The sequence below is a fragment of the Condylura cristata genome, unplaced genomic scaffold (assembly GCF_000260355.1).
Source record: "Condylura cristata isolate star-nosed mole 26May11 unplaced genomic scaffold, ConCri1.0 scaffold00033, whole genome shotgun sequence".
NCBI lineage: Eukaryota > Metazoa > Chordata > Mammalia > Eulipotyphla > Talpidae > Condylura > Condylura cristata.
In genome coordinates, this window is record NW_004567134.1 from 14,619,325 (window position 1) to 14,633,093 (window position 13,769).

Genomic DNA, 13,769 nt, shown 5'->3' on the forward strand with positions numbered 1-13,769 from the left:
CCACCTTCTGGGCACCAGTCCCCCACCCCGGCCACCTTCCGGGCACCAGCCCCCCCGGAAGCACCCCAACTCCACTCTGAAGTCAAACTCCTCTCTCCCAGCTCCCCACTCCCCCATGGTCACAGCGATTTCTGTTCTCACCAGGTCAAGTCAAGCCTGGGATCACACTCACAAGACTCAGGAAGGCGCCCCCCGAGCCACCCCCCACCCTTCACACCCCGGGGGCCCGCTCCCCCGCCCCTGCCTACCTTGGGGGCTCCTGCCTGTGGTCTTTGCCTTCCCAGCACGGGGGGCCTCTGCGGCCTTGTGTGGCTGCTGGGGGGTGCTGGGGGCCTTGCCCAGCCTGGCCTCTTGGTCCTTGCTCCGGCCACCTTTTTGGGGAGCCCTCTCTTTGCCCACGCCTGGCTTGCGGGCAGCCGTCGTCCTCCCCTCTGCTGGCTTCTTGGGCCCCCTTTTCACCTGGCCTGGGCAGGGAGGGTCTTTCTTTGCCTTGCTGGATTCCTTGGGGGTCTCCTTGGCTGCACCTGCTTTGGGGTGAGCCGCCCTCCCCTCTCCTGGCTTCCTGGCCTCCCTTTTGGCCTGGCCTGGGTTGAGAGGGACCTTCTTTGCCTTGCTAGGCTTCTTGGGGTCCTGTTCTTTGGCCGCCCCAGCATTTCTGGGCACTGTCTTGGTGGATGTCTTCCTGGACTGGGTTTTCCTTTTGTGTTTGGGAACCAGCTGGAGGAGGAGAGAGTGGTGGGTTGAGGAGAGAAGTTCTGGGGGCCCACATGCCCTATGCCCTGTGGAAGACTGGGGTGAAGCAGTAGGTGACCAGGGGCTGCTCCCATGCGCCTGTGCAGGTGAGGCAGCCAGGCCTGAGGCGCTGTGCGGGAGGTGTGTGAGGTGAGCAGCTGGGGACCCAAGGCTGAGCGGAGCCTGGCTCCCTCCCGCACCGGCGGCTGGGAGCAGCCCTTCCTGCGGGGTGGGGTTGGGGGCAGGTAGAGGCCTGCTCCCCTGGCAGCTGTAGCTGGAAGCTGCAAAGCCAGGCCCCTGCGCGGCACTTCGGGCCAACATCGCTTGACGCCCCCATGCTTTCCCAGGGATGCTGCTTCTGCTCCCCTCCTTCTCTGAGAAGGCCCCCCACCTTCCCCTCTCCACACCAGCTCTTCCCCCCGACCTCCCGCCCCACCTGGGTGCCCCAGACAGTGGCTTAGAGTTCACAGCTTCCTCCAGCGCTCCTCCGCCCCGGCCCCCACTGGGTGACTCTTACCCTGGTCACGTGTGCCATCAGGGAGAGCGTGAGCCCCGAGGGTTGTGAGGACCCCCAGCCAGCAGGAGGCCCAGCCCTGATGTCACTGCTCTCAGCCCCCAACCCGCACGGCCCCTCCCTGTCCACCAAGACGGGGGTCCCACGGTGACACCCCAGCCCTCCCCGCCCCGCCCCCTCGGCCCCTCCCTGTCGGCCCCAGCCGCACCTTGAAGCTGCCGGTGGCGCCCTTGGCCTTGGAGTTAGCGGGCCTGGTGAGGAGGCCACGGTTCACGCCCGTGGCCAGGGCCTGCTTCAGCAGGTACTTGAGCCGGATGACGTCCACTGCCGGGTACTTGTGCAGGATGAAACCCTTGATGGCCGCAACCGAGGTGCCCCGGCGCTGCTCGCCCGCCCTGAGCGCCTCCAGCACCATGTTCAGCACAGGTGGGTGGCGGCGTATCCGGCGGACCACAGTGTGGCTTGGGCCTACGGGTGACCACAGGCGTCAGCCCAAGTCCAGGCCACCCTCAGGCCCCATCGACGACAGACAGGCTGTGACCAACCCACCAGGGGCCAGATCCCAAGGAGGGTGGGCAGGGGCACCAAGCACTGTCCCCTGTGCCCGTGAGCGGCCCCAGGGCCTCTCCCAGTGCCAGGGAGGAGCTGGCATGCTCCAGGGGCTTTGAGGCTCAAGGAGAGACGCCACCATCCTTTGAAAGAGCAACCCTCAGTTGGCCAGCTGGAAGCCCCCTGGTGAGACCTGCCAAACCCTGCCCACGAGGAACTCTCCGCCCTGCAGCCTGCTTCTTCTAGAAAGTCATGAGGAGGAAGAGAGGGCCCCAGAGAGCAGGGGTCCTGACGCGTCCCTTCAGCTGAAAGCATTGGGACGGGCGTGCTTGACAGGCCCAACTGGAATCCGCCATGGAACAAGGAGCCTGTTCAATAAATGGTGCTGGGCGAACAGGACCACCGTTTGCAAAAAAAAAATAAATGAATAAAATGAACCCAGACCACCACCTCACACCATGCACAAAACCAGCTCAAAGTGGATAAGAGACTGGAACAGAAGACCTGATACCATGAAACACACTGAAGAGAACATAGACAAAACGCTCCATGACATACACCTCAGAAACTTCCTTGAGGACTCATCTCCAGAAACAAAGCGACGGAGATCAACACCTGGGACCATAGCAAACTGAAAAGCTTCTGTACAGCAAAGGAGACAGAAACCAAAACAAAGGGACACCCACTGGGAGAGAACGTTGGCACTCCATACAACCGATGAGGGGTTGGCATAAAGATCTACAAAAAACGTACACAATGTAACTAAAACAAGGCAACAGCTGGGCAGAAAAAATGGGCAGAAAATCCAAAAAGACACTTCTGCAAACAAGAAATGCGAGTGGCCAACAGACATGAAAAAAATGGTCAGCATCACTTATAATCAGGGAAATGCAAGTCAGAACTACAGCGCGATCCCGCCTCCCACAGGTGAGAACGGCCAGATCAAAAAACCGGTGACAACCCAGGCTGGCGAGGATGTGGGGGAACTGAACCCCTCACTCGGCGGGCGCAAGCGCAAACGGGCCCGGCCACTGCACCAGGGGTGCGCAGCTCCCGGAGCTTGAGAACGGAGCCGCCCTGACCCAGCGAGGCCACTCCTAGGGGTCTACCCACAGGGCACAATAACAGCAACTGGAAAGGAAACCTGCACCCCGCGTTTGCTGAGGCGCTGTCTACCATAACCAAGGTATGGGAACAACTTAAACACCCAAAATAGAGGCCTGAATTAAGAAGAGGCAATCTATATGCTGAACGGAATACTACTAAGCAACGAAAAAGATAAACTTATGCCATTTGCGGCAACATGGATAGAGCTAGAAGGGATCATGTTCAGTGAAGTCAGAGGAAAAAGAAAAATACTGGATGGTTTTGTTTATAGGAGGAATACAGGGGACCCAAACGAGGGATCAGGGAAAGATAGAGAAAACTAGCAAGGACTATGAGTAGGAGACATTCAGCGGGCAGAGGGGAGGGATCAAAACAGGGGTGGGAGGAGCACAAGGGACTGTGGGAATGGTTCATGTGTGACTGAGCCCTCCCAAGGAACCCGAGGGTGCTGCTAGGGCCCCTGGGCCTGCGGTGACAGCTCGCCTGCCTCCAGGCCACCCACACCCCTTCTCTCTCCGGTGCCCCCTGCTGGACTCAGCCCTTCACTCCAGGTACCGGCTACTGTGCCAGCTGCGACAGAACTCTTGTCTCCTCCAAACCTGCGCTCCCAGACCGCACCCCCCTCATGCCTACCCAGACACCCACACAAGGCGCCAGGGATCTCCTGGGCCTCCCTCCCCATAGGCCTCTGTCCTTCCAGCCCGGCCTCTCCCCTGGCCCCAGGGCCCAGCTTCCTTCCTGCAGCCTCTCCAGAGCTCAGTCCTTCACCGCCTCCGGGAGGACTTGGGAGGCCAGTCTGACCCCCCTGCCCTCTCTCACCACTGTTCCCCAACTCATGCCAGCCAGAGCTCCCCAGATGCCCACCTCAGCACCTCGTCTCTGGCCATGGACACCCAGGGGCCCTCACCGTCCTTCAGCAGCTGAGTCAGCCGCCCTGACTTCCCCGATCAGTGGAACATCTCTACCCTGCGCTCCTGCAGCGACTCAGAACATTCCGCCGGGCGAGGCTTAGCCGTCCTTCAGGGTCATCTTCTCCAGAAAGATGTCCCTCACCTCCCAGAGGGGTAACAGCCATGAACGCACAAGCCCCTGGTTTGAATATTTCCCTTCGTGAGGCAGCTCGTCCAGCAGCCTGGGAGCACTTGAGAGAATGAGCTGGGGCTGTTTGCCTCAGTGAACCCCATACTCAGAGAAGCCCCAAGGCATTGTTTGTGGGCTGAAAGTGTGGGTGCCACCAGCCCCGGATCGAATGCTTGTGGCTTCCGTCCCTCCAGTTAGCCGCGCTGCAGTTGCAGCCCCGGCCAGCCCAGCCCCCACAGGTAATGGGCTCCAGCTGTCTGCTCCCCGGCCTCGCTGGGGCCTTCTGCCCTCTATCCCAGCCCTACCGGCCCGATGCAGTGGGCATCAGCTCTCCCGCCAGCGGGCATGTGACCTCAACAGCTTCCAGGGAGGGTGTGGGGGGCCAGGCCGGAGTGGAGGCACAGCGTCGGAGGGAGGGCTGGGGCCCACAGGGCGCTCACGACAGGGGGGCGCGGCCGCCCTCGGCTCACCTGGCTTTTCAGGTCCATCTGACCCCGAGGAACCCGCTGCAGAGGTCGAGGGCAGGGAGGAGGCCGAGGAGGTGGTGGTCTCGGAAGAGAAAGTAGAGGAGCCGCCGCCGAGAGCCATGGCGGGAGCAGATGCAGGTGGCGGGCCTGCCCCAGGTGTGAGGCTGCCCGCCTGCCTCTGGCTATATACCAGCGCCCCGCCCCCACTCCAATTAGCCCCCGATTGGCTCGCAGGCTCTGGCGCTGATGGGGCGGGAAGGCTGGGCCACCAGGCACCAGCGTGGCCTGGTTTCTGTGTGGCCTCCGTGAGTTGCTTGACTTCTCTGCTCAGCCCCAAGGCGAGATGATGGCGGCTGAGTCATTTAAGCTGTGTGCCTTGCGCTCCGCTCCCAAAGGCTCTCCCGGGAAGTGGGAACACCTGTCCCTCCAAGCCCATCTCCAGGCCACGCCCCTTCCCAGGCCCCTGCCAGCCTCACCTTCTCAAATAGCAGCAGCTGGAGGCCAACCAGTGGGTTTTGCCGGAGTGGGCATCTTTAAGTCATGAGAGAGAGCAATTTTTAAATAAAATTGCTTAGCAAAGGTGCCACAAATAAGGAAAATGTCCACTGGGAAAACGGGCAAAGAATATGAATAGGAAATTCAGCAGATAGGTCAATAAACACAGGAAAATATTCTCAACTTTTTTGGCATTCAGGGAAATTCAAATTAAAACAATGATAAGATATTATTTTCCCATCAATTGACAAATTAAAGACAAAGTGTTGGCAAGGATCCAGGCCCTCACTGCCTCTGCCAGGGGTGTACACTGGGGCACAGCCTTCTTTGGAGAGGTATTCCCTCAGGCCAGCAACTTCTCTGTTCTAGAAGTGCATTAGTTGGAAAAGAAATAATTGCTGCATTATTTGGAAAAGAAAAAAAAGTAGAACTAACTTCCAAGTGAATCACTCAGGGCCTGGCTAAACGATTCCCTTACTGTCTCTGCAGCCATTTAAAATGATGAGGTGGTTTAAAACAAGGATGAGACGCTATTCACACCCTGCAGAACACCCATCAATAGTGGGTATCCAGGATGGGAAGAAAGACTTCCTCTGGGAGAGGAAGTCAGTAGCCACTTTAGAAAGCAAGTCGGCAATGTCTAATCCAACTAAAGACGGATGCGTTCCACCCCCTCCCACCCCCGCCTGCTTCACGCTGGGCGTAAAGCTACAACTGCCACAACATTGCTCCATCCTTAGCAGGAATTCATCAAGAGGCAATCATATGGTCTAGCCACACAGTGGCATAGTATACAGCAGTAAAAAAAGAACGGCCCAGACTGTATCTGAATGTGTCCCACTTTGGGGAAAACATGCATGTGTGTAAAGGCACAGAATGAGGTCTGAAAGATTCGGACCCCAGTAAGAACGGTGGCGGGCATGGCTTTTAAGGCAGAGAACAGACTTGCGTTTTTCTCTATGTAGTCTCTTCATGGTTGGAAATTTTTTCCAGGAAACTCGCCAGTGCTGCAAGTCCAGACCGAAGGAGGCTTGGCTATCAGAATGCTCTAGGTGAAACCAGCTACCACACCCCTTCCAGGCTCCCCATTACCCCGGGCGAGGGTGCCTTCTTTTCTCCAAAACCCCACACTTCAACCACTTGTGGCTCTAGGACTGGGCTAAGGGCGGGCACTTCTCTGTTTCCTGTGTGTGTGCGCGCGCGTGTGAGTGTGTTAGGTGGATGCAAAAATGACCGGATATTTCACGCCTGCCCAGTCTACACCCATTTGCATTGTAACTTCGCAGTTCCTTCCGCACTCCTCGGCCTGGAATTGCCCTTGTGACTTGCTTTGACCAGTGCGCATGGTGGAGATGCGGTGTGCCAGACCCACTGCCACGGAACAAGCCTGCTGGGTAGAGAGAGGCCCCGCCCCAGTTACCCCTGTCATCCAGGCAGCCTGCCCCGCTATGGGTGCTTGGGAGAGCCCAGCAGAGAGCAGCCAGCGGACCCACAGGGTGGAGAGCTTCGGTCCACAGCACCCTGTTTGAAGCCGTGAGTTCTGGCGACGATTTGCCACGCAGCAAAAGCAAACTGAAACCCTCGCCTACCGGGCCCCACCTACCTCCTCTGACTGCTTCCAACTGCTCTTTTGACCTCAGCCTGGATGGCACTGCCCTGGCCCCCTAGAAGCCAGGGGCCCTCTCTGGACTTGCCCCCTGGGGCCTCCAGCACCCTCAGGAGCAGCTGCCTCCTGGGCGCAGTGGCTCTTGAGCTCCAGGTGAGTTGGGGGGGGCAGGCGTGCCTGCTGTTCCCGGTGGTGTGCCAGGGCCAGCAGGCACTCAGCACGGCTGCTGTAGAGGTGCACCCCGAGCCCAGTTTGGCAGAGTCGGGCCGGGGATGAAAAGCAGCTGCAGCAGCTCGGACTTGAGCAGGAGACAGAGACGGCAGAGAGGCACGTGGTGCTGGCGCCAGGGGGGAGCAGTCTTGATCACATTTGTGGGGCATTTCCAAGAACTGAGAAACAGAGAAAGACTCAGCGATATAAACATTCCCATGAGCTTCGTCTGAAACCCTACTCCTGGGCAGTGCCAGGATAGAGCTTTGTGTTTGGAGGGAAGAAGTTCTAAAATGCGCTGCGTGATCTCAAAACCCCTCTGGGGGATTGCCTTTTTACAGGGAAGTGATGGCGAGCCGCCTGCCGGGGAGGGCTGCTCTCCCAGTCTGCGTGGGATTTGAGCCCTGCTAAAGTCGCCCACCACCGTGGAGCACTGGCTGGGCCCTCCACCCAGCTCCCCTGTAGCTCCGAGGACTGCGGACGGGAACGTCCGGGGACGGTTGCACGGCGTCTGTGCTGTCGGGACACCTGGGCCGCTGCTCCCTGCCTGGAGGTCGATCCATGCGCGAGCGCAGTAGACGAAGAGTTAACAGCTGCCGTGCTCAAGCGCCATGTAAATATTTTATGGTCACTGTTTTATTTATACATGAAGAAGCTGAAGTTCAGAGAGGACCTGCACTTAGATCTTCCCAAGTTCAGACCCTGGGCTGCCACCTGCAAGCTCTCTGTTAGTTAAGAAACCAGCTATGACTCCAAAATAAGAGTGGCACAAACTAGAAGCCGCGAGGAGAACACGTTCTCGGGAGACTCTTCAAGCGCAAGTGGGGCAGGGCCGCAAGGCAGCACGGGAGGCGCCGGGTCCTTCTCTCTCGGTGCACGGCTCCTCTGGGCCCACAGATGCTACCTCGAGATCGCAGGTAGCTGCTGCAGCTCCTGCCATCACGACGACATTCCCGCCATCAGGAGGAGAGGGGAGAGGAAGTGTCGACACTTCCATTCTCGGAGTGTACAGCCCAGAGGCTGATGACACCCCCCCACCCAGTCCTGAGGTCACGCCGCTGCAGGTGCAAGAGAAACTGGGGGAGGCGGTCTTGTGCTGGGTGCCTAGCTAGAAGTTGGGGTGTTGTTACTAAAAGAAAGGGAGTGAATACTGGGGGGGCAGTTAGCACTGGGTTTCCCCTCCCTGCAGCCCCCCGTTACCAGTCTGCTGCCCACCACGAGGCTCCTTCGCACCTGGGCTCAGATTTCCTGCACGCTGCTGTGCGTTGCGTCGCTTAGATCGATCATCCCATCTTCCCTTTAGACAATTCTACCCAGAACGATGTCTCCCCTTTAAAGTTGAGGGACTGAGATCTCCTGAGGTTCAAGGACTCCACCGGAGGCCAGCCGGCCGGAGGGGCACCCCGGGGAGCAGGCTGCTGGCAGCCAGCAACTGCAGTTGGGAGTCTGCTGACTCTCTCCTTCTTCCCCCAGAGGTGGGTCGGGGGAAGCAGGGGTGGGACCCCAAGGCTGGCCGCGTCGGAGCCCCCCTGAGCCCACGGCGCATCCTGGCCTGGGCACTCACACATCTGGCTGCTGCTTGGAGGCTGGCGATGAGGCTGACACCCCCTGCCCAGCCTACGTGGGCAGCACTGGTGCCTGTCCGTCAGTAGTTGTCTTGTAAATCAAGACGGCAAACAGATTTTCCTCACTATCAGGAAAAGCCGTAGAACTTTCTGTTTTGCTTTTTTTTTTTTTAAGATTTATTTATGCACACAGAACTGGGGTACAGGCCAGAGGTGCAGGGGCAGTAAGAGAATTCACCAGGGACAGAGTGGGGAGCAGAACAGGCAGATTGTCGAAATACGCTGCTGAGGAAGCAGCAGGCGGGTCAGAGGTCTGCCGCGCCATGTGGTCACCTCCGGGGCAGGCGGGGATAGAACTCATGCAGAAGTGGCTTTAGCTTCTCAGTGCTGTGCTTTAACCCGCTGCGCCAAAGTTTGGGGAGGCCCCAGACTTTCTGGCTTTGGAGTGAATTTTTACTCTGGCTGTGGGGTCAACCTAACATACAGCACCTTACAGTAAGTGGGTTGGGCTGAGGGGCTGTCTGCCAGGCAGGGCAGTGAGATGCCCCTGTTCCGCCCTCTGCCACCCTGACTCAAAGCTGTGTCTGCAATGAGGGCAACATCATGGACTCAACCATGGAGATTTTCTTGCGTCCCAGGTATGGGAGGGGCAGGTTGGCTCGGCTGGACCTCACTGCCTTAGGCAGAGGCCACCGGCTCTGGACGGCAGACGCCTCCACACCCCTGGGTTTCTTTAAGGCTCCTTCCTGCCCACCTGCCTGCTGACCTGGTGGGGTCAACACTGTCTTGGGCTGCGAGGGTGACCATGTGACCCAGGCCTGACCAATCTGAGGCTAAACCCCTCCCAGCTGGCACTAGGCTTGAGGCTGTAGACCTAGCTCCAACCAATGAGAGTCCTAGCTGGGCCTTTGCTGGCACTGGGGGAAGGAGAAGCCTGCTTAGCAGGGCTTGCTGCACCTTGAACTGCTGGAGACCATTTCTTCCACCTCTTGGAACAGTGGGCCTGGGCCTGAAGCCAGCACCAGGGAAGGAGAGGTCAGGAGGGGAGCCGGAGACGCCTGACTGCCCCACCTGCGCACCTGCACCAGACGTGCCTGAAGCTTGACACGCATGGGCCAGTAACTTCTCTCTCACGCTTCAGCCCAATTGAGCTGAATATCCTATCGGTAGCAGCAAGGGAATCCCAGCGACGTTACTTAGGGAGAGAGGGCAGAAAGGGGCAAAACAGGGGTGCTAGATATCACATGCCCCACTCTTCTGGACTCCTCAAGGACATTGCCCCCCCCACCTTGGAAGATGTGGGTAACCTTTGGGAGCCACATCTCCAGCCTGGTACCCTAACAGAGGGATGCTTGGTAAGGCCAACTCTGAGCTGAGGCCCAAGTAATGCCAAGTCTCCCCCATCTGCTGAGTCCCAGGAAATACTCTCATCTGACCCCCTCAAAGCCAGTTTAAGCTTCCCTTTTGTAGACCGAGAAGTTCAAAGAGGCTTGCTAGCAGCTTCACAGCTCACCTGGTCTCTTGACTTCACAGTTGGGGTTTTCCCCATCCCTAGGTCTGCTCCTTCCATCCCACCCCATCTGTCTGGGTGCCCAGACAGAACCCAGGGTCAGTCCTGGGTTTGCGGGTGCTGCCCAGTATCAATCCACCCTGCGGATGAAGAGCTTGAGAACAATGAAACCCACCACTGTTAACACCAGGTGTAGAAGCTGAGCTTTTAATGCCCCAATTTGTCTTGGTCTCCAGGCAGAGCAGGAAATGTTTGAGCTTCTGGCTTTGGTGGTATGAGAATGGGCCGACTAGGTGGCCAATCCTGAAGCTCCAGCCTCCCAGAAAGCTTTGCAGTAAAGCTTCCCCAGGATGGAGAATAGCCTGGAGCAGCTGAATGGACTCATTCATCAAGGGAGCTGCAATCTGGGACCAGTGAAGATCCCCAGGGTGGTGAGCCCAGCTGAATTCCCACTGTTTCTAAGTTCTTCATGACCAGGATGACATGAAGCTAAGCTCTTCATTAAAGTTGGGCTCCAGGAGAGCAGGTAATTTCCAGAAACTAAGAGAAAGGCCTATGTGTTGACAGGCTGCACTGGAAAGGGAGGCTCTGGGCCTGGATTCAGACCAGAGGTGGGACCTGGGGCCTTGGTTTCTTCAGTCTGATGGTGCATTCAGCATCCCTGGTCTGTCTGTCCCTGCAGCCTGCCCCCCAGTCCTGGTCTGGCCTCCATACCCGGCTAACATTTGACAACCTGCTAAGGCTGGATGCTTAGGACTTGCCCAGTCTCAAAGTGCTCACTATCGAGAGGATGTGATAAAGCAAATATGTGTTAAAATGTGAAGAGACATATCTGGTGATCATCTCTCAGTGCATACAAATGTCAGCTCACTGTGTGATATACCAAGAACGTAATGCTGTATGTCAATTCTACTTCAATTAAAAAAAAATCACCAATGGGGGCCTCCCTTGTGGCCTACAGCACTCCAGGGCGGCACGAGTTTGATCCCAGCTGGGGAGCTGATCCACGTGGCACAGCAGACCTCTCCTGTCTGCCCGCTGCTCCCCTCAGCAAGGTATGTCGTCCATCTGCCTGTTCTGCTCCCCGCTCTGCCTCTGGTGAGTCCTCTCAGCCCCTGCACTTCTGGCCTGTGCCCCAGTTCTTCTATGCAAATATAAATAAAAATCATACAACAAAGGAATAATTTGTCTTTTTTTTTTAAATCACCCAAACAGAAAAAAGGAGCTGATCTTTGCAATTAATTAATAAATTGATATTATGTGTATTGTCGACTACAACCTGTACAGCTCCTTACCATGTACAAAGTGCTAAAACATCCACACGCACATCGCATTCTCTCTCTGCCCACCCACATTTGGTCACAGCAGCTACGTTCAGCAGGGCTGGTGATGTGGGGTTTCTAGTTTACAGGGAAGAGTGAGGCCAGGGAGAAAAATGACCCTCAAGGTCATTAGCCAAGGACGAGCGGCCGCTGCTAAGGTTGTTGAGAATCTAGAAAAGCTGCCCTCCCCTCCACGCCTTCACTTGCTCCTCCATGCATTCCTTCCTTCGCCCAGCTAGCATTTATTAAGCACCTACTGTGTAGCCCCCTCTGGGCTAGACACTGCTCCCCGAACTGGGACACCCCTCCAGAGGGTCAGCGTAGTCGCGCTCCAGAGAGGTGAGCTGGAGAGGAGCCGTGCGGACCTCACCAGGCCCGGGGAACTCGGGGTTCCAGCCGGGGCCTTGCCTGCTGAGTGGGACCCTCATTTTCCTCTTGTTGACTTTTTTGTTTTAAACTCAGGGAGCCTGTGCAGCCTGGTTCTGTGGGCACAGCCCCTGGAGAGGCCGCTGTCTCTGGGGTGGGTGCGGGGGTGCGAGGCTCCGACAGGCTGCAGCAGAGCCTAGGCCGGGGCCACCTGGCTGGTCTCCGTCTTGGTCACAGTGGTGGAGGCCTCATCATCGCCCAGCGGGCTCTTGCCACAGCAGACGGTGGTGAGCATGCAGTTCCGGAACTGGAAGGCGAGGGGAAGCGTCACGGTGGGTGTCCCAAAGTGTGCACGCACCTGCCACTCCACTCTCCACTCTGGCTCCCTGGAGGGAACTTGCTAGGCACAGGTGACCCCACCCCAGACTGCCAGGGCCCAAACCCAAGGGGCCGCCATCACTGAAGGCGCTCCACGGTGCTATCTGGATACCCAGGGCTGTCTGTAACTATTGGACTTAGCCGAGGACTGTGAGATTCTCCCCTTCCTATGCAGGAAGCAGTGGAAACACAGAGAAGTGGCTTGCCCAAGGTCACACAGCTAATGAAGAGCAGAGTTGGGATTTGAGCTGTCTCCTGTTCCAGAGACTGTGTTTTAACAGCTGGTGATGGATTCTGCAGAGAGAGCACTGTGCTACCCGGGAGGATCGCTTTACCCCTCGGCCCTCAGAACAAGACTCTAGTTCTGTGTTCAGCTTGGTCTAGCCTGGGGCTTCGATCGTCTGATGTCTGACTTGTAAAGCAGGCCTCAGAACCGTCTAGACCAGCGAGTCTCATACAGAACCAACAGCTGGAGACCTTGTTAGGAGGCAGGTTCCAGGCCCTCCCTGGTGGCACAACAGGTTAGGACACAGCACGGCAAGCTGGCTGCAGCCGCTTCAGTGAGAGTTCGATCCCCGGCCCTAGCGCTGACTCACAGGGCGCAGCAGACCTCTCCTGACCTGCCCGCTGCTCCCCTCAGCAGTGGACTTCATAGATCTGCCTGTTCTGCTCCCCACTCTGTGTCTGGTGAAAGCTCTTACTGCCCCTGCACCTCTGGCTTGTATACCAGTTCTGTATAAATAAATAATCTTTGGAAAAAAAAAAAAAGAAAGAAAGTAAGGCAGATTCCTGGGCTGCCTGGAACATCTGATTAGGTGGCCTGGTAATCTGCATTTCTCTTGGCTACTCTTATCCTCTGGGGACACCAAGTCACTCACCCTAATTTTCAGGGGGCTCCTACTGCCCAGGGCACTGGCCCCTCCCACCCCGCCAGCAGGCACCTGCTTGTTCATCATGATATAGATGACCGGGTTGTAGATGGAGGCAGACTTGGCAAAGAACGCAGGCAGGGTCATGAAGATGGGGCCGAAGTTGGAGCCCTGGTGCGTGAAGATGTAGAATGCCACACTGGCGTAGGGCAGCCAGCAGATCAGGAAGGCGATGACCATGATGATGACCATGCGCGTGACCTCCTTCTCGGCCTTCTGGGTGGTGGCTGACTCCTGCTGCTGGGCAGCTGCCTGCAGGGACCCAGGGCCGGTGTCCAGACTGGGCCTGCGGGGCATGAGCTGGGCCCCCCCTGAGACCTCCGGTGGCGCCCGGGGGGGGTACCTCCTTGACGGTGAAGACCAGCTGCCCGTAGCAGAAGAAGATGACGACCATGGGGATGGTGAAGTGGACCACGAACATGTAGATGACGAAGGACTCGTTGTTGACCTCTGGCTTGAGAGTGTAGTAGTCGATCCCGCACGAGCACTGCAGGCCCTCAGGGATGTACCTGGGGCAGGCAGGGTGAAGCAGAGGGGCACGAACCCCACAGCCACAGCCTCGAGGGCCTCGTCCTGGGGCCACTCGCCCCCTCCTGCCTACCTGGCTACCTGCGTGATGTGCGCACCTGCCTGGCGCCCACCCGTGTGGCCCACCCCACCGCCCGGGGCACACCTGTGGCCTGACCCACCCGGAAGCATTTCTTCAGCTGCCCGTGTCCCCTGCGGCCCGAGGCCAGCGCTCAGGCTCTGCAGGCGGAGGTTGGTGGGGGGAGGGGGAGAGCGCCCCAGCAGCTGGTACAAACTGGGGTGTGGTGGGCATCTGGGCCACAGAGGGACACACAGAGTAACGAAAGGATCTTCATGTGGGTTCGAGGAGCAAGGGCCCCCAGCGCACGCGGTGAGGATGCTTCAATGTCCTCACTGAACCGACTTCAAAGA

The 13,769-nt window shown here is 57.9% G+C and overlaps 2 protein-coding genes across 2 annotated transcripts in view; both read right to left on the reverse strand.

Moving 5' to 3' along the window:
• LOC101634728 (histone H1oo) overlaps positions 1-4,570 on the reverse strand; it is a 6,018-nt gene extending 1,448 nt beyond the window's left edge. Inside the window, exons 1-3 of the mRNA XM_012732083.1 lie at positions 4,453-4,570; positions 1,455-1,714; positions 249-717 (exon numbers count right to left, since the gene is read on the reverse strand). Of these exons, the coding sequence (XP_012587537.1) occupies positions 249-717; positions 1,455-1,714; positions 4,453-4,570 (847 nt within the window). The remainder of the gene's footprint in view (positions 1-248; positions 718-1,454; positions 1,715-4,452) is intronic.
• A 7,099-nt stretch (positions 4,571-11,669) lies between these two features.
• Positions 11,670-13,769, reverse strand: part of RHO (rhodopsin) — a 5,033-nt gene continuing 2,933 nt past the window's right edge. The window contains exons 3-5 of the mRNA XM_004692360.2: positions 13,174-13,339; positions 12,843-13,082; positions 11,670-11,830 (exon numbers count right to left, since the gene is read on the reverse strand). Coding sequence (XP_004692417.1) covers positions 11,720-11,830; positions 12,843-13,082; positions 13,174-13,339 — 517 coding nt within the window. The 3' untranslated portion in view covers positions 11,670-11,719. The remainder of the gene's footprint in view (positions 11,831-12,842; positions 13,083-13,173; positions 13,340-13,769) is intronic.